The sequence below is a fragment of the Eleutherodactylus coqui genome, chromosome 1, assembly GCF_035609145.1.
Source record: "Eleutherodactylus coqui strain aEleCoq1 chromosome 1, aEleCoq1.hap1, whole genome shotgun sequence".
Classification (NCBI taxonomy): Eukaryota; Metazoa; Chordata; class Amphibia; order Anura; family Eleutherodactylidae; genus Eleutherodactylus; species Eleutherodactylus coqui.
Window position 1 is genome coordinate 217,942,139 of NC_089837.1, and position 20,859 is coordinate 217,962,997.

A 20,859-nucleotide genomic window follows, 5' to 3' on the forward strand; every position below is an offset into this window, starting at 1 on the left:
TCCTTCTATTCTTCGGCGATTTCGGATTGCTCACAGTCTGCCAATTCTCCTGCACAGCTAGGCTGGGGAATCTTGGTAAATCGGGCAAAGGTAACCATCCTTGAAGCTGTATGGGTTCTACCTCTATTAGTTGCCATAGCTGTTGCAGATCTTCTGGGGTTCGTACATTGAGCCTGCGACCTTTGTAAGTAACTCCCAGCCCAAACGGGAACAACCAGGCATATTTTATGCCGTTCTCTCTTAATATTTCCAGGAGCGGACGCAGTGCCCAGCGCTTCGCCAGTGTTGAGGGCGCTAAGTCCTGGTATAGCTGTATAGGGGTGTCGGCATAGCGAAGATCTTTTTGCTGTCTTGCTGCTCTCAGTATTGCTACAGCATCTGGAAACATGAGCAGTTTGCAGACCACGTCCCTTGGGGGGTCTGATGCAGGGGGTAAAGGGCGCAGGGCTCTGTGTATCCGCTCAATGTTAATAGCTGCGGCTCTTTCTGCTCCTAATAATGAGGTGAAAATCTCTGTTGCAACTTTGTGGAGACAGTCAGTAGCCCAGGATTCAGGGAGCCCTTTGATGCGCACGTTGCTGCGCCTGTTCCTGTTCTCCAGGTCTTCCTGCATTATCAGGGTTTTGTTAAGCTGCTCATGCTGTTCTTTTATGATTTTCTCCATCTCACATGAGTGTGAGATAATGGAGGCAGAGGTGGATTCTCAGTCCTCTACACGTCACCCCATTTGCTTCAGATCCTCCTTGATCTCTGCGAGATCTGACTTGAGTGGAAGTAGGGCTTGGGAGAATAAGTCTCTCATAAAAGCTCTAGAGACATTCTCTCCCTCTTCTTCCTCTGATGACCCCCCCTCCTCCTCTGCCTTACTGTGAGCTGCTGCAGATGCTGCAGGTTCCCGGGCCGACACCATCTTTAGCTGGGAGCGGGGGGAGGGTGCGCTCCGTTCTTTAAGGTATTTCTGCATATCTGTTTGTCCCTTTTGCGATCGGGGTGTTCCTGAGGGTTCCCCTCCTCTCTCCTTTGTAATCTTCCCCATCTGCGCTGCTTGTAGCTGCTGTATTTAGCCCTGGAAGGCACCGCTGAGAGGGAGCTCTGTATTCAGACCACCATCTAGCTCAGCAGCCAGGCTCCGCCCCCAAAGTTAAACCTTTTTGAACAAAAATTAATATAAGACACTGTCTTATTTTTGAGGAAACACGGTAGTACCAGTGCTCTGCTACATGTATGTCACACACACGGCACTGCTACATGTACATCACACACAGCTCTGCTGCATCCATTCTTCATACAAAAGGGATGAAAAGGTGACTGATCACATGATGGTGACATCATCACAAGTCCTGTAAGTACATGGCTGCTGTAGGTGTTCGTTTGTATTCCATCCCCTACAAACCCAGTTGCTATGGAATACTAATGACCACCTAGCCGGACCACAGACATGTGCGTTCAGGACTTGTGATGATGTCACCGTCATGTGATCAGTGGTGGAGTATGTAACTCACTCTTGCTCTGCCCCTCATCATCCAGAATGAGTTACATGCTACGCCTCCAATCACATGACAGTGACGTCATCACAGGTCCTTCATCCGGAGGTCATTCCAAGTGAGTTATGCATCCCCTACAAACCCCCATGGCCTCAGTTGCTATGGAATAGACCTGTGATGACATCACCGTCATGTGATTAGGGGCGGAGCATGTAACTCACTGACTTGTGATAAAGGACCTTTGAGTGGTCGTTAGTACTTTGAAGAGCTTAAAAACCATTTAAATCAGAGCTAGCGGAGCTTGTACCAATATGCACAGTATTTTGTGCAGGCACGTCTGCAAAGTACTCTTGTTTACTGCGCAAAAAAGTTGCGCAGGAGTGAGTGTGTTTTGCAAAATGACAAATGGAACCAAATTGCTTAGGCTTACTCCTTAGGGCTTAGTCACACGAGCACATCCGGGCGCCGATGCGCCCGTCTTCCTGCACGAAGAAGACGGCTGCACTGCAGGTGCAGATAACTCTCCGCACCGCCAGAAGAAAGAACACATGACCGGCAATGGAGCTGGTCATGTGTTCTTTCTGCCGGCGGTGTGGAGAGTCGTCTGCACCTGCAGTGCGGCCGTCTTATCCTGCAGGAATACGGGCGCATCGGCACCCGGATGTGCCCATGTAACTGAGCCCTTAGAGGGAGGATACCTAATATAGCCCGGGCTGACAGGGCATAGGTTGGAGACAATTTAGCAGAGTACAGACTGATCTTTTTAGTATGTAAGCATGTACGAATGTGAGCCCTTCGGGAAGCAGTGAGGAACTGACTGGTAGTCAGAGCATGGCACCAGCCATGGATACTTAAAGCAAGATGGTGGCTGTGGCCACGAATAATAACATTTTTTGTTTTTTTACGAAATGTAGAAAAATATATACCCCAATGATTTTCACAAAATATGTAGATATTTATATAAGCTAATACATTTCTTTTGTATATTTTAATGACATATCCACCCCTTATAATAGAAATGTTAGTTTTTCTCATTTAGCCAGACTTTCCGATTTCCATCTCAATTGCTTGTAGATTTCTAGATATTTTCTTTGTTTGCCATAGTCATATTACGGCATGCAAATGTGACCTTTCTATGCTATTATTTTGATTATACTGTATCTAATAGCCCTCCAAATCCAGGATAGCTTGATAGTTTGTAAAGTGTCCATCTAGGATTAATCTGTATTCACATTCTATACAACTTCATTTTGCTGAAGCTCAATTAACTTCATCAGACAAATATATTGCAATTTTTATTCCATTTTTCCATGTTTCATGGTTATGATTGTTAAGTTAATATTATTGACTATTTCTGAATACACTTTTTCAGGGATTTGTTTCAGAATGAGCATTGCTTTGTGGAATGAGCATTAACATTAGATGTTGTTAGAGCAATCCATTTTACCTGCCATTCAAAAAAAAAAGATGTCAAAACCCTTCAATCCGACAGTTTTTTTGTTTGAAGTTTTTTTAGGTGAAAAAACGTCAAAGAAACTGCATGCATTTTTTAATGATGCCTGCATTTGCATTTTTTTTGTTACACATGCATTCTTTCATTGGAATTCCTAAGACAAGTCTATGAATAAAAAAACAGAAAAACCTCCGGAGCATGTAATAATTTGCTAAAAATGTCATAGACTCAAAAAGCGCAGCAACTGCAAAAAATACAATGTTTGTAGGTCATTTCATATTTTACTGTTGCTTTACAGCAAACATCTGTAAAAAGATTGCGTGAAACCAGCTTAAAGCCGCTTTCAAATCCATATTTAATTCTTGGTTTGCAGACCATAATATGTAGCTTAGGAAATCTGTATGACTTCAGTGTTTAAAGACATTCTATCACCAAGTTCATGCTGAAGTTTACCTAAGAGCTGAGCTCCAAGTCACAAAGGCGGGCTACAGTGGGCTCCCACTGCCTGCATCATGCAGAGTCACAGCTCTCTTCCCTTTTGTGTATAGGGAGAGAGATGTCACTCTGCATGCAGTGGGCGGAGAAAGGCCAGTGTGGCCCGCCTCTGTGACTCAGTACTCAGCTCTGAGTTAAACTTCAAAATGTGTTTATTCTGAAACACCTTAGCGATTCAGAATAAAAGATACATCATGTAAAATGCGCTCGTGTGAATGAATCCATTCGAAAGAATGAATTTCATATTTGTGCGAGTTTTGTGCAACCTCACAAAACTCGTTTGAGAATATTACTTGTGGGAATAAGTCTTTAGAGAAATATTTTTTAGCTCTGAAATTCTTGTGCAAAAGAAGTTAGAAAAAGAAGTAGAACATCTCCAATAATGTTAGATTTTAGTAGGTACAAAAATTATTTTTGTCTTGCTTTTTTCATCCAGCCTCCTTAACAGCCTTTTCCTTTGTCAAGATGAGTACGGATGAGACAGGGCATTTCAAATAATTTTAAAGTAATAAAAGGATTTCAAGGAAGCCAATGCCAAAATCTTCACGGAGGTCTCCATGGGAAACATTTATATGTCAAAAAAGAGAATGAGCAAATAAAATAGTAATAGCATGTTATAATACATCTAAAAAAAACAAGCATCTAGAAGGAGTTGTTGTTTTGCTGCAGAACTCTGCATGCAGGATCATCTCTGGCAGATATGCAAATGATTAGAGTTGTGGCATGATTAGATGAATGGCCTTGCCACCTGACGCCATAAAATTGGTTCTACCCATGGCCTATAAAAAGGCTCTCAGATTACTTATATGTAGTGTTGATCTCTTTTTCTGATTGTGTAGAACTTGTTGACCAGTAGACATGCCTCTACGATGCAATTAAAGAGTTAACAAAGTTTGAGAAAGGGCACATTATTGGAACACAAGAAGCTGGATGGTCATATCAATGAATTGACAGTCACCTGGGCCATTCTGACCAAACTGTTAGAAGGTGTTGGGACCAGTGGATGAGTCAAGGTACACACATAAGGTTACCGAGCTCAGGACGCCCTCAACAGACCACCAGTAGAAAGGATCATCTGATCATCGACAAACATGAGCAGCTCCAACTGTTTTGTTCTCTGCCCCTGTGTCTGTCAGAACCATTTCCAGATGCTTGACTGAAAGACATTTGCTCTCACGGTGCCCACTACATGTACTGTCTGTGACAACCACCGTCACCTCCATTTGCAGTGGTGTCATGAGCAACAAGAGTGGACTGCTACAGAATAAAACCTGGGGTGTCTTCAGCAATATATCCAGGTTTATTTTGGATACTGATGACAGCCATGTTTATGTCTGAGGAGACCTAGGGGGGGGGGGGCATCTTAATCCTGCCTTTGCTGTGGAGCAGCACACTGCCCCCATTGCTGTTGTGATGGTCTGGGCGGGGACACGCATGTGACAGTGAATCACCCCTAGTAGTGGTATGAGGGACAATGACAGCTCGATATGTTCAAGACATCCTGCAGCCACATGTGTTGTCTCTAATGGCAGGGCTTCCAAGAGGCAGTCTCAAGCAGGAAAACCCTTGGCTGCTCACAGCAAAGGTGTCACAGGAATTCTTCCACAACATTACCACACTTCTGTAACCTGCCAGGCACCAGATTTATCACCAGAAGAACATGTATTGGACCATCTAGGACACCAACTTTGACAGCCTACAAGTTTACATGATCTAGAGGCTCAGCTACAGTGAAGAGTGATATGCCACAGGATACCATACAGAACCTGTATACCTCCATGCTCACCTGTATCACATCTTGCATCCAAGCTAGAGGCAGCCCAACAGGGCACTAGAGTCTCTGTCCAAGTACCCAGCTTTTTTGCAATAAATGATCCTTTTGCTGTGATATTGTAATCACCTACTTATATCAACATTAAAATCACACATAGAAAGTCTCATTCCATTCTGACAACTCCTTCTCGGTGCTTGATTTCTTTGACAATGAGTGCATGTCATACATGTACTAAAACCATTTTGTTCAGACCGTGTTGTTTACCGCTTTTGATTGTAAAGCCAGTTTGGTTAAAATACAGATTAACAAAGAAAAGAAAAAAATTGTTTGTGTGATTATACACTTAGTCATATTTTGGACAGATTTCTGTTCAGTTTTTCACCGAGACAGAATAGTACAGGTTATGACACTCTGCCCATTTAGGACAATGGATGTGTCACAAAACAGAACAAAACCTCTTTGTGATGAACTAAATGGGTATATTTCTATTTTTGCTCTTGAAAAATGAAAACTGTGATGTGATTGGTTCATTTGGACAAGGCATGAATTATTCTTTATAAAGTATGTTCACCTTTCACCACCAAATTATAGTTTGCACATAGCCTTAAGAAACAAAAAATAGAGAAACTATACAAATAATTACATTATTTCTTTGTACTGAATCACCTCAGCAGCTTCTTAAAACACATTAGTTTCCTTCAACCATCTGTATTTAAAGGGGCTGTCCAGTTACTGGACAACCTTGCAGTAAAATCTCCAACTGTGCTAAAGTAAGAAACAGAGCAGTACTTACCAGTCCTCTGCGGCAGGGATCCAACACTAGTGCCCCATCATGCTCGCAGTGACTGTTCAAGATGACATCAGAGGAAGTCACCTGACCACTGCAGTGAATTAGAGACTTCATTTTCTCCATCCTGAACTCCTGGCATCATGGCACCCAGGATGTGAGCACTGATGCCAGGAGAATGGGCGGTAACACTACAGACTCCAATTGGCTGCAGCAGTTAGGTAAATTCTGCTGATGTCATCTTCCACAACAATCACTGGGAGGGCATCAGGACAACATCACTGGATGCCCATGGCAGAGGACAGGGAAGTACTGCTCTGTTTGTTATTTTAAGACCTTTGGAGCTATTACTGCAATGTTGTCCAGTAACTGTACAGCCCCTTTAAAATCTTTTCTCACATATTCTCCAAGTTTATATCTGAATTTAATTCCAACAGATTTTACCTAGCATCTTGAATTACTTTTATTTTCACTTCTATTTTAACAATGCTTTTCTTTTGTTTGCATGGTTCTAATGAAGGTTACTGGTCCTCAAGGATCCTTAAAAGATGAAGCCAAAAGTGCCATTCAAAAAAGCTTCCGAGTTCATACGGATGCTAAAACACAGTCTCAAGATTTAAAAGGTAAGGTTTTCTAAAGTGTTTCTTAAAACTGATGACAAAATATACAATTTCAGTTCACCTGAACTCCCTTTTACAATATTATAACAAACCAGCAAAATGTCTCCATCGAACGCTACAGTGAGCCATTAATATTGCCTCTACTGAGAAATATTATGGCAGTTTTATGAAAGTGCAGAAGTGGTTAATGTACAGAGCTGATCAAAGGTATAACTTGAAGCTCATGGTGCTCAATATACAATAATGTACTTTATTGGGCCTTTGCTAATATTAACCTATTAAGGCCAAGCACTGTAAATTTACTGCGCTTGGTCCTGGGATTTAATCCCAGCCGATTGTGAAAATACAGCAGGGGATTCAAACTCCTGCTTCTGCAATCAATCAGAAGCAGGTCGGGTTGCAAGCTGTTAGTCACAGCTAAGAACCTGAAAGAGAAGGTAGGAGTGTTTTTAACCCCTTCTGCCTTCTTCTTTTCCAAGTACACAGCGCTCAATGAGTGCTATGTACTCACAAGTGACAGCGGAAGTGTTTCTTCGACTACGTGAATCGTCGGTCACGTGACCACCGGGATCCCCTGTCACAGCAGAGCTACAGGATCCTAGCAGACCCTGATCAGCTCTGTCAGTGACTATTGTCACTGCAGGGGATGTTTTCCTCTGTAACTGGGGCTCCTATGGATGCCCCAGCTACAGTGAAAAAATGTCAAATAAAAAAAAAGCGATGTGAGTGTCCCCCAGAGGTCTTATATGACGTCTTGGGGGACATAGATAGTAAAAAAAACTAATCACATAAATAAGTAAAACAAAATGAAAGAATAAAACAAAAATATATACATAAGAAAGAAAATAACCCAAAACCGACACCAACCAAAACCGTCGCTGTATGCGCCCTGTAATCCAAAACCATAAATATTATATATCAAAACATTTGAAACAAAATGAGGAACTTGCTCTCATACTTTATTTTAACATAAATATACTAATTTAAAAAAAATAACTATAAATGTTAAAAAAATCTTTTTTTTAGCTTTTTACCCCCAATAAAATTAAAAAAAAACGGGAAAAAAAAGTCAGTGAAAAAGATATTTTAAAAAATAGCCCTATGTGTCACAGAAAAAGATGCAGCAAAAATAATTTTGGTAGCTAAAGGAAAAACATAGGGCAGTTAAACCCCCACATGGGTAAAATCCCTAAAAAGTCTCTGGTCCTTAAGGTACAGTAAACAGAAAGTACTGTATTTTGGAAAAATTGTATCATATTTTTATTTTACCTACATAGTAAACTTTTCTCTGACTTATACACAATTTAACTCAAAAGAAGTTAAACTTCTTCTGGCTACTTTTCTGCATCTATGGAACCACAGTAGATCTTAATCAAGAAAATGAAATTCCCTAAATTATAAGAAAAATTTAATGGGTATTTCCCACTAAAGACATGTTTTCCTATCCAAATGTCTGTTTGCTGGGGGCCATTGTATGTGACAATTGTGATCGTGCGATCTGTACCTTCCAAATGCATCAAGTGAATGTAGTGGTGGTGCGGCTGTGTGACCACAGTTCTATGGGACAGAGGAAGATTGTCAAGAACATCTATCTCCCTCTGTCCCCTAGTAGTGAAAGGAGTGGTGGTCACACATCCGCACCACCACTACATTCAGGATCTCGGGGTCGTTGGGGTCCCAGAGGCCAGATATAGAACAGACGTGTCCTGTGGAAAATGATTCACATGATCCCAAATAATCATCTCAGGAACCAAAGTGATAGCACAGAACATCTACAAGGTCCCTGGAATTTATAACCACAATAGATTGCAAAAATAGAAACCCATTTAATTATATTAAACACACTATGAAACAATATAAAACACTTAAAAAAGATCATTTGAAATCTTTTATGGTTATTCTGTTCACGAGGGATCTTGTAGGTGTTATAGCTAAAAGTTAACCTTGGTGAAAGATAAAAGTTTCAGGTACCATTGCTGCCTGGGGTCAAAATGATGTTAGATGGTAGTATGCTATGAAACTTTTTATGTACACAACAAATTGGATTGTTTTATGGAAACTAAGCTTCCTCTTTAGACTCCCTACTACTTGAGGTCACAGTGAACTAGAGCTCTTATTAAAATCCTTTTCACACAACTGAAAAAAGGAAAGGACAATACTGTAAGCAAGTCAAAGAAATATATTACTGGGAATGTTGAATTTGCATTCAGCTTTGACAAGGTTAAACTGAATCATAATTTGCTATCTAAAATCACGTTAATAGAAAACATGCTTCTCATAGAAAACTAATCTTGCAAAAAATGGATAGTGTTGATGTAGTCTGTAAGTTTTTTTTTTTTAATTTATATGTAAATGTCATCTCATCTTAGTGGAGCTAGATTCTATGCCTACATGATTGATTTCTAGAGAGGCAGGGTGGGTACACTAAGTAAATGTTTCTACTGCAAAGCTTTGTTTTAAAACACGCTAGCATATGTTGGTACGGTGTTCGGAATGGAAGGGATTGGATGACCAATGTGTTTTCTGTGACTTGTGCCATCCACAGTCCATTGACCATATGCTGCAAAATAAAATGCAAGGACAAGAATACATTTAATGGTGTCAAACTTAGTAACACCATGGAGTTCTGGGAGTAAATTAAATATAAACATTAGCACTTAAACTTACATAAAACGTGAGATACACTGTTAAGTAGTGAGAATGTATTTGCATTTTACAATTTACGCCAACGCACGGACTAAACCTTCTATTTGCAACATTGCATTACCTATGGTGTGTGCACATGTCTGTGCTTTACAGGTGCGTGCCTGCAAAGATATGACATGCGTGCACTATTGGGAATGCATGCACTGTTTTCAATGGAGCCGCGGCTGCTGCCGGTGGCTCCATTGCAAACAATGATAGATCAGCACCACACTGCAGGGGACAGCAGGAGAAGACTCGGCTGATCCCCGACAGCTGAAGGGAGGTGAGTATCTATTTTTTTTGTTTTTTTAAAGCACTTTTACTGGATTTTCAACAAACTGAAAAACTATAATGAATCTGAAAAAATTCTAAGGGCTCAGTCAGATGAGCGCTTTTTTCGCGCATGTATAGGTGTGCTTAAAAAACGTCTGTATTAGAACCAATAGAGATGGTGACATATCCATTTTTTACAAGTGCAAAAAATTTGCACCTACAAAAGAAAAGAGAGCACTTTTCACGCAAAGGGATGCAACTTTGACATCGGTATGATTGGTCAAAGCACTCCAGGAGAAGGGGATTTTTTAATCCCCGGCCAGAAGAAAAGAAGAACAAGGGAGAATACTGTCACAGTGTTCAGTGATGAGGCGACTTCCCGCAGGGATGAAGAAATCCCCTGCCAGAGCTGTCACAGCAGTGGCAGAGGAGCGCAATCTTCTCCTTTTTCTTTCAATTTGGGCAGCCAAGCTGCCGCCGGCCCCATTGACAACGAGGTAAAACCCCTGGATGCTATTACATCCAAGGAATCTCCTGCTGCAGCTGTCATATATTGTTAAAAAACATTAAATATTCACAACCATAATATTCTGTACCAGATTCTCCAGCTTCAAAAAAAATCATGGACGCATTAATCTTTTGATGGGGCAGCGGAAAAAAAATCCCTATTTTTATGGACTGTCCAAGAATTTATGGATGATTGGCAACAGTGGTTGGCCTCTCTTTAGCACCAGGACCCAACTACAGTCCCTGCACCCCTAGTATATTCCGGCCCTGCACGTATTGCTCATTGTCTTTGTACTATAAGTATTTACCTTGTCATTCTACATGATTATTTATCTGGTAGTACAATGGTTTACCTTCCTCGGCTCTGAGAGAATGTAAATACTTCTATAAAAATGATGTTTACAGCAATGACAAGCAATAAAACACCGGCTTTTCAATTTCCAACAAATGCAAACAACACAGCACTTTGAATTCTCAAATTATGCTTCTAATTGAAAGGAGTTCTTCATTAGTATTGACAACCGCTTTCTACCTACTGACCGTCATTATTTTCCATGTTACAGAGGAGATGCTGCTGTGAAGATGGTATAATTTAGCCTCGGACTATATTAATATTATTAAAGCCTAGAGCATGCATTGTATAGCTAAATGAGGTTTGGTTCAGCGAGCTTTAGCTCTCTATGGCTGAGGTTTTATCAGTATTTTATACTATGTATTTCAAAGCATTTTTACTTTCTACAATCCACATGTAAAAGAAAGCTTTTAAACAGCTTAGTTGTACCCTATTACGAAAATGTTTTAACTTAGAGGGGCTTCAGTCGAGCGTATTGCAAAATACAGTGAACATTGCACAAAAAGAGAACTAAAGTGCGCTTAAAGAAGATGTAGCTAAAACCAACGCCGTTGGGAAAGTCGAAAATGGTAAGTCAAGTAGATGTCAGTTCTTTATTGCCGCATGTGCGTCTATGTGCAGGCATGCTAGTTCACAATCACCCCTGCTCTGATTTAAGTGTCTGTTAAAGCCAAAGGAGATGCCGATGTGTGTGGGTTTGTGCAACCTATTGCACATGCTGTGTCCATATATATGCGCATTTGTGTACCTCCCATAGCCCTCTATAGGGCTTTTTGGTGTGCAAATGCGCTCAAAATAGATCAGGCCCTATTTTATTGCATGCATGCACCACGTGCACAAAAGACGAAATGAGAGAGAACCCATTGAAATCAATAGGTTCTAGTTAGAGATGAGCGAACACCAAAATGTTCGGGTGTTCGTTATTCGTAACGAACTTCCCGTGATGCTCGAGGGTTCGTTTCGAACAACGAACCCCATTGAAGTCAATGGGCGACCAGAACATTTTTGTATTTCGCCGATGCTCGCTAAGGTTTTCATGTGTGAAAATCTGGGCAATTCAGGAAAGTGATGGGAATGACACAGTGACGGATAGGGCAGGCGAGGGGCTACATGTTGGGCTGCATCTCAAGTTCACAGGTCCCACTATTAAGCCACAATACCGGCAAGAGTGGGCCCCCCCCCCTCCCAACAACTTTTACTTCTGAAAAGCCCTCATTAGCATGGCATACCTTTGCTAAGCACCACACTACCTCCAACAAAGCACAATCACTGCCTGCATGACACTCCACTGACACTTCTCCTGGGTTACATGCTGCCCAACCGCCCCCCCTCCCCCCCACAGCGCACACCAAAGTGTCCCTGCGCAGCCTTCAGCTGCCCTCATGCCACACCACGCTCATGTCTATTTAGAATTGCGTCTGCCATGACGAGGGACCGCAGGCACACACTGCAGAGGTTGGCACGGCTAGGCAGCGACCCTCTTTAAAAGTGGCGGAGCGATAGCCCACAATGCTGTACAGAAGCAATGAGAAATAGAATCCTGTGCCACCGCCATCAGGAGCTGCACACGTGGGCATAGCAATGGGGAACCTATGTGCCACACACTATTCATTCTGTCAAGGTGTCTGCATGCCCCAGTCAGACCGGGCTTTTTAATTCATAGACACAGGCAGGTACAACTCCCTATTGTGAAGTCCCTGTCGACCCACAGCATGGGTGGCTCCCTGGAACCCACCGGCGGTACACAGAAATATCCCATTGCATTGCCCAACACAGCTGAGGTAGTAATGTCGTGCTTAATGCAGGTGGGCTTCGGCCCACACTGCATGCCCCAGTCTGACTGGGGTTCTTTATAAGTGTACAGATGTAGTAAAAACTCCGTGTGCACCTACAGCATGGGTGGGTGCCAGGAAGCCACCGGCGGTACATAGAAATATCCCATTGCATTGCCCAACACAGCTGAGGTAGTAATGTTGTGCTTAACCCTTTCCAATCCAATTTGTATATGGTTTTCCTAGGGGGCTTACTCTTTTTCTGCTGTTATACAACGGCGCTATATGCTGGCTAAAGCCAGTACTGCATGAGCTGACACGTAGGATAGGCTCCGACAGCAGAGAGGCTGGCAATATACAGTAAGAGAACCCCGACGGACGTCTACCAACAACGGAGCTGTACAGCCTTAAACCCTAATGTCTTCACAGGTCACACAGTGGACTGGAAAGGGTTAATGCAGGTGGGTTTCGGCCCACACTGCATGCCCCAGTCAGACTGGGGTTCTTTACAAGTGGACACATGTAGGTTTAACTCCCTGTGGACCCACTGCCTGGGTGGGTGCCAGGAAGCCACCGGCGGTACATAGAAATATCCCATTGCATTGCCCAACACAGCTGAGGTAGTAATGTCGTGCGTAATACAGGTGGGCTTCGGCCCACACTGCATGCCCCAGTCAGACGGGTTCTTTAGAAGTGTACAGAAGTATTAAAAACTCAGTGTGCACCTACAGCATGGGTGGCTCCCTGGAACCCACCGGCGGTACACAAAAATATCCCATTGCATTGCCCAACACAGCTGAGGTAGTAATGTCGTGCGTAATGCAGGTGGGCTTCGGCCCACACTGCATGCCCCAGTCAGACTGGGGTTCTTTACAAGTGGACACATGTAGGTTTAACTCCCTGTGGACCCACTGCCTGGGTGGGTGCCAGGAAGCCACCGGCGGTACATAGAAATATCCCATTGCATTGCCCAACACAGCTGAGGTAGTAATGTCGTGCGTAATACAGGTGGGCTTCGGCCCACACTGCATGCCCCAGTCAGACGGGTTCTTTAGAAGTGTACAGAAGTATTAAAAACTCAGTGTGCACCTACAGCATGGGTGGCTCCCTGGAACCCACCGGCGGTACACAAAAATATCCCATTGCATTGCCCAACACAGCTGAGGTAAGGTCAGCTGTAATGCAGGTGGGCTAAAAATTAATTTGATTACACTGTAGGCGAGGGCCCACAAAAATTGCTGTATCAACAGTACTAATGTACATCCCAAAAATTGGCCATGGCCAGCCAAGAGGGCAGGTGAAACCCATTAATCGCTTTGGTTAATGTGGCTTAAGTGGTAACTAGGCCTGGAGGCAGCCCAGTGTAACGAAAAATTGGTTCAAGTTAAAGTTCCAATGCTTTTAAGCGCATTGAAACTTATAAAAATTGTTCAGAAAAATTATTTGAGTGAGCCTTGTGGCCCTAAGAAAAATTGCCCGTTCAGCGTGATTACGTGAGGTTTCACGAGGAGGAGCAGGAGGAGGAGGAGGAGGAATATTAGACACAGATTGATGAAGCAGAAATGTCCCCGTTTTGGATGGTGAGAGAGAACGTAGCTTCCATCCGCGGGTGCAGCCTACGTATTGCTTACGTATCGCTGCTGTCCGCTGGTGGAGAACAGAAGTCTGGGGAAATCCAGCCTTTGTTCATCTTGATGAGTGTTAGCCTGTCGGCACTGTCGGTTGACAAGCGGCTACGCTTATCTGTGATGATTCCCCCAGCCGCACTAAACACCCTCTCCGACAACACGCTAGCCGCAGGACAAGCAAGCACCTCAAGGGCATACAGGGCTAGTTCAGGCCACGTGTCCAGCTTCGACACCCAGTAGTTGTAGGGGGCAGAGGCGTCACCAAGGATGGTCGTGCGATCCGCTACGTACTCCCTCACCATCCTTTTGCAGTGCTCCCGCCGACTCAGCCGTGACTGGGGAGCGGTGACACAGTCTTGGTGGGGAGCCATAAAGCTGGCCAGGCCCTTAAAGACTGTTGCACTGCCTGGGATGTACATGCTGCTCGATCTACGCACATCCCCTGCAACATGGCCCTCGGAACTGCGCCTTCTGCCACTAGCGCTGTCGGCTGGGAATTTTACCATCAGCTTGTCCGCAAGGGTCCTGTGGTATAGCAACACTCTCGAACCCCTTTCCTCTTCGGGAATCAGAGTGGGCAGGTTCTCCTTATACCGTGGATCGAGCAGTGTGTACACCCAGTAATCCGTAGTGGCCAGAATGCGTGCAACGCGAGGGTCACGAGAAAGGCATCCTAACATGAAGTCAGCCATGTGTGCCAGGGTACCTGTACGCAACACATGGCTGTCTTCACTAGGAAGATCACTTTCAGGATCCTCCTCCTCCTCCTCCTCCTCCTCCTCAGGCCATACACGCTGAAAGGATGACAGGCAATCAGCCGGTGTACCGTCAGCAGCGGCCCAAGCTGTCTCTTCCCCCTCCTCCTCATGCTCCTCCTCCTCCTCCTCCTGTACGCGCTGATAAATAGACAGGAGGGTGCCCTGACTATCCAGCGGCATACTGTCTTCCCCCGCCCCCGTTTCCGAGCGCAAAGCAGCTGCCTTTATGGTTTGCAGGGAATTTCTCAAGATGCATAGCAGAGGAATGGTGACGCTAATGATTGTAGCATCGCCGCTCACCACCTGGGTAGACTCCTCAAAATTACCAAGGACATGGCAGATGTCTGCCAACCAGGCCCACTCTTCTGAAAGGAATTGAGGAGGCTGACTCCCACTGCGCCGCCCATGTTGGAGTTGGTATTCGACTATAGCTCTACGCTGTTCATAGAGCCTGGCCAACATGTGGAGCGTAGAGTTCCACCGTGTGGGCACGTCGCACAGCAGTCGGTGCACTGGCAGCTTAAAGTGATGTTGCAGGGTGCGCAGGGTGGCAGCGTCCGTGTGGGACTTGCGGAAATGTGCGCAGAGCCGGCGCGCCTTTACGAGCAGGTCTGACAAGCGTGGGTAGCTTTTCAGAAACCGCTGAACCACCAAATTAAAGACGTGGGCCAGGCATGGCACGTGCGTGAGGCTGCCGAGCTGCAGAGCCGCCACCAGGTTACGGCCGTTGTCACACACGACCATGCCCGGTTGGAGGCTCAGCGGCGCAAGCCAGCGGTCGGTCTGCTGTGTCAGACCCTGCAGCAGTTCGTGGGCCGTGTGCCTCTTATCGCCTAAGCTGAGTAGTTTCAGCACGGCCTGCTGACGCTTGCCCACCGCTGTGCTGCCACACCGCGCGACACCGACTGCTGGCGACATGCTGCTGCTAACACATCTTGATTGTGAGACAGAGGAGGAGGAGGAGGAGGAGGGTGCTTTAGTGGAGGAAGCATACACCTCCGCAGATACCAGCACCGAGCTGGGGCCCGCAATTCTGGGGGTGGGTAGGACGTGAGCGGTCCCAGGCTCTGACTCTGTCCCAGCCTCCACTAAATTCACCCAATGTGCCGTCAGGGAGATGTAGTGGCCCTGCCCGCCTGTGCTTGTCCACGTGTCCGTAGTTAAGTGGACCGTGGCAGTAACCGCGTTGGTGAGGGCGCGCACAATGTTGCGGGAGACGTGGTCGTGCAGGGCTGGGACGGCACATCGGGAAAAGTAGTGGCGACTGGGAACTGAGTAGCGCGGGGCCGCCGCCTCCATGATACTTTTGAAGGACTCCGTTTCCACAACCCTATACGGCAGCATCTCAAGGCTGATGAATTTTGCGATGCGGACGGTTAACGTTTGAGCGTGCGGGTGCGTGGCGGCGTACTTGCGCTTGCGCTCGAACACTTGCGCAAGCGACGGCTGAACGGTGCGCTGAACTACACTGCTGGATGGGGCCGAGGACAGCGGAGATGAGGGTGTGGGTGCAGGCCATGAGGCGGTAGTGCCTGTGTCCTGAGAGGGGGGTTGCATCTCAGTGGCAGGTTGGGGCACAGGGGGAGAGGCAGGGGTGCAAACCGGAGGCGGTGAACGGCCTTCGTCCCACCTTGCGGGGTGCTTGGCCATCATATGTCTGCGCATGGTGGTGGTGGTGAGGCTGTTGGTGTTGGCTCCCCGGCTGAGCTTTGCGCGACAAAGGTTGCACACCACTGTTCGTCGGTCGTCAGGCGTCTCTGTGAAAAACTGCCAGACCTTAGAGCACCTCGGCCTCCGCAGGGTGGCATGGCGCGAGGGGGCGCTTTGGGAAACACTTGGTGGATTATTCGGTCTGGCCCTGCCTCTACCCCTGGCCACCGCACTGCCTCTTGCAACCTGCCCTGCTGATGCCCTTGACTCCCCCTCTGAAGACCTGTCCTCCTGAGTAAGCGTTGCACACCAGGTGGGGTCAGTCACCTCATCGTCCTGCTGCTCTTCCTCCGAATCCTCTGTGCGCTGCTCCCTGGGACTTACTGCCCTTACTACTACCTCACTGCAAGACAACTGTGTCTGATCGTCATCGTCCTCCTCACCCACAGAAAGTTGTTGAGACAGTTGGCGGAAGTCCCCAGCCTCTTCCCCCGGACCCCGGGAACTTTCGAATGGTTGGGCATCAGTGACGATAAACTCCTCTGGTGGGAGAGGAACCGCTGCTGCCCAATCTAAGCAGGGGCCCGAGAACAGTTCCTGGGAGTGTTCCCGCTCCTGAGCAGGTGTCATTGTAGTGGAGTGAGGAGGCTGGGAGGAAGGAGGAGCAGCAGACAGAGGATTCGGATTGGCAGCAGTGGACGGCGCAGAACTGCGGGTAGACGATAGGTTGCTCGAAGCACTTTCTGCCATCCAGGACAGGACCTGCTCACACTGCTCATTTTCTAATAACCGTCTCCCGCGTGGACCCATTAATTGGGCGATGAATGTGGGGACGCCAGAAACGTGCCTCTCTCCTAATCGCGCAGCAGACAGCTGCGACACACCTGGATCAGGAGCTTGGCCTGTGCCCACACCCTCACTTGGCCCTCCGCGTCCTCGGCCACGTCCACGTCCACGTCCTCTAGGCTTACCCCTACCCCTCAGCATGCTGTATTACCAGTGATTAGATTTCCCAGGCAGGAAATAAATTGGCGCAAGACTGCAGGCCAAATATAATTTTTGCCCTTTTTGGAAAACGAAAGGCCCCACTGCCTCTAGTGAATGAATTATCTAAGTTTAATAACTGTGCTGTGTCCCTGCTTATGTGTCACAGAACGTGAGGGTAGCAGAGTTATTAACTGTGGCAGAGCAGGTATTTTTTTTTCCCAATTAAGGAAAGCAAATGGCGAAGCCAGCAGTAAAGCGTAGCTGGGTGCGTATGATTTAGCAATGTTTTTCACGCAGCTCACACGTGTCCACCGCCCGTAAGGACGGACAGAGGCTGGACAAATAGATTTGTTTTCAGTTTTTTCCCACCAACAGGCAGCACTGCGTATATTCAATGAACCTGAGAAGTTTAATAACTGTGCTGTGTCCCTGCTTATGTGTCACAGAACGTGAGGGTAGCAGAGTTATTATAACTCTTGGAGAGCAGGTATTTTTTTTCCCAATTAAGGAAAGCAAATGGCGAAGCCAGCAGTAAAGCGTAGCTGGGTGCGTATGATTTAGCAATGTTTTTCACGCAGCTCACACGTCTCCACAGGCGTAAGGACGGACACAGGCTGGACAAATAGATTTCTTTTCAGTTTTTTCCCACCAACAGGCAGCACTGCGTATATTCAATGAACCTGAGAAGTTTAATAACTGTGCTGTGTCCCTGCTTATGTGTCACAGAACGTGAGGGTAGCAGAGTTATTATAACTCTTGGAGAGCAGGTATTTTTTTTCCCAATTAAGGAAAGCAAATGGCGAACCCAGCAGTAAAGCGTAGCTGGCTGCGTATGATTTAGCAATGTTTTTCACGCAGCTCACACGTGTCCACCGCCCGTAAGGACGGACAGAGGCTGGACAAATAGATTTGTTTTCAGTTTTTTCCCACCAACAGGCAGCACTGCGTATATTCAATGAACCTGAGAAGTTTAATAACTGTGCTGTGTCCCTGCTTATGTGTCACAGAACGTGAGGGTAGCAGAGTTATTATAACTCTTGGAGAGCAGGTATTTTTTTTCCCAATTAAGGAAAGCAAATGGCGAAGCCAGCAGTAAAGCGTAGCTGGGTGCGTATGATTTAGCAATGTTTTTCACGCAGCTCACACGTCTCCACAGGCGTAAGGACGGACACAGGCTGGACAAATAGATTTCTTTTCAGTTTTTTCCCACCAACAGGCAGCACTGCGTATATTCAATGAACCTGAGAAGTTTAATAACTGTGCTGTGTCCCTGCTTATGTGTCACAGAACGTGAGGGTAGCAGAGTTATTATAACTCTTGGAGAGCAGGTATTTTTTTTCCCAATTAAGGAAAGCAAATGGCGAACCCAGCAGTAAAGCGTAGCTGGGTGCGTATGATTTAGCAATGTTTTTCACGCAGCTCACACGTGTCCACCGCCCGTAAGGACGGACAGAGGCTGGACAAATAGATTTGTTTTCAGTTTTTTCCCACCAACAGGCAGCACTGCGTATATTCTATGAACCTGAGAAGTTTAATAACTGTGCTGTGTCCCTGCTTATGTGTCACAGAACGTGAGGGTAGCAGAGTTATTATAACTCTTGGAGAGCAGGTATTTTTTTTCCCAATTAAGGAAAGCAAATGGCGAAGCCAGCAGTAAAGCGTAGCTGGGTGCGTATGATTTAGCAATGTTTTTCACGCAGCTCACACGTGTCCACCGCCCGTAAGGACGGACAGAGGCTGGACAAATAGATTTGTTTTCAGTTTTTTCCCACCAACAGGCAGCACTGCGTATATTCAATGAACCTGAGAAGTTTAATAACTGTGCTGTGTCCCTGCTTATGTGTCACAGAACGTGAGGGTAGCAGAGTTATTATAACTCTTGGAGAGCAGGTATTTTTTTTCCCAATTAAGGAAAGCAAATGGCGAAGCCAGCAGTAAAGCGTAGCTGGGTGCGTATGATTTAGCAATGTTTTTCACGCAGCTCACACGTCTCCACAGGCGTAAGGACGGACACAGGCTGGACAAATAGATTTCTTTTCAGTTTTTTCCCACCAACAGGCAGCACTGCGTATATTCAATGAACCTGAGAAGTTTAATAACTGTGCTGTGTCCCTGCTTATGTGTCACAGAACGTGAGGGTAGCAGAGTTATTATAACTCTTGGAGAGCAGGTATTTTTTTTTCCCAATTAAGGAAAGCAAATGGCGAACCCAGCAGTAAAGCGTAGCTGGGTGCGTATGATTTAGCAATGTTTTTCACGCAGCTCACACGTGTCCACCGCCCGTAAGGACGGACAGAGGCTGGACAAATAGATTTGTTTTCAGTTTTTTCCCACCAACAGGCAGCACTGCGTATATTCTATGAACCTGAGAAGTTTAATAACTGTGCTGTGTCCCTGCTTATGTGTCACAGAACGTGAGGGTAGCAGAGTTATTATAACTCTTGGAGAGCAGGTATTTTTTTTCCCAATTAAGGAAAGCAAATGGCGAAGCCAGCAGTAAAGCGTAGCTGGGTGCGTATGATTTAGCAATGTTTTTCACGCAGCTCACACGTGTTCACCGCCCGTAAGGACGGACAGAGGCTGGACAAATAGATTTGTTTTCAGTTTTTTCCCACCAACAGGCAGCACTGCGTATATTCTATGAATAATAACTGTGTTGTGGCCCTGCCTATACAATTCTTTCCCTGCAGTATCAATGGAGGGTGGAATGCTCTGCAGAGGCGATTTTGAGAAGCCCAAAAAAAATGCAGCACAGCCAACAGCAGCCTGGACAGTACTGCACACGGATAAATATGGCCCTAGAAAGGACCGTTGAGGTTCTTGAAGGCTACACTCACTCCTAACACTCTCCCTGCCTATGCAGCACTTCTGTCCCTAATGCCAGGTGCAACGGTCTGCAGAGGCGATTTTGAGAAAAAAAAAATCCCACTGCTAACAGCAGCCAACACACAGCTATCAGTGGCCCTAATAAGGACCTTTGGGGGGTCTTGAAGCCTACACTAACTACCAATTCTTTCCCTACAGCAGCTCCGGTATAAACAGCACTGTCCCTCATCTAACTCACACCGCATCTGAGGCGAGCCGCGGGAGGGGCCGACTTTTATATTAGGCGAACACCTGATCTCGCCAGCCACTCACAGCAGGGGGGTGGTATAGGGCTTAAACGTTGCAGGGGGAAGTTGTAATGCCTTCCCTGTCTTTCAATTGGCCAGAAAAGCGCGCTAACGTCTCAGGGAAGGAAGTGAAAGTAACCAGAACACCGCATGGTGTTCGTCACGAATAACGAACATCCCGAACACCCTAATATTCGCACGAATATCAAGCTCGGACGAACGCGTTCGCTCATCTCTAGTTCTAGTCTTTGCATACTGTGCGCAGGATTTTTCCATGCGCAAATGCATGCTCAAATATGGTCATACGAAGAACCTCTTAGGGTCCATTTACACTGAATGATAAGCATTCACATTCTTGCTGGATCGCGGGCAATCGGAATGAAAATCTTTCAGTGTAAATGCTGATAGCAAATATATGAATTCATTCGTTGTTCAGTGTCTGCAGACATAAGAATCAACCGAAGGCCACGTATAAATGGCGGCCTGTTCACTGCGAATAGAGGCGGAGAGCTGCAGTTCAC

General features: G+C 45.8%; 1 protein-coding gene across 7 annotated transcripts in view; it reads left to right on the forward strand.

Annotated features, from left to right (window-relative positions):
• The window catches only part of LAMA2 (laminin subunit alpha 2), an 834,596-nt gene that overhangs the window by 673,693 nt on the left and 140,044 nt on the right, over positions 1-20,859 (forward strand). For all 7 annotated transcript variants that reach the window (XM_066605535.1, XM_066605537.1, XM_066605536.1 and 4 more), the window contains one exon: positions 6,514-6,616. In XM_066605535.1, coding sequence (XP_066461632.1) covers positions 6,514-6,616 — 103 coding nt within the window. The remainder of the gene's footprint in view (positions 1-6,513; positions 6,617-20,859) is intronic.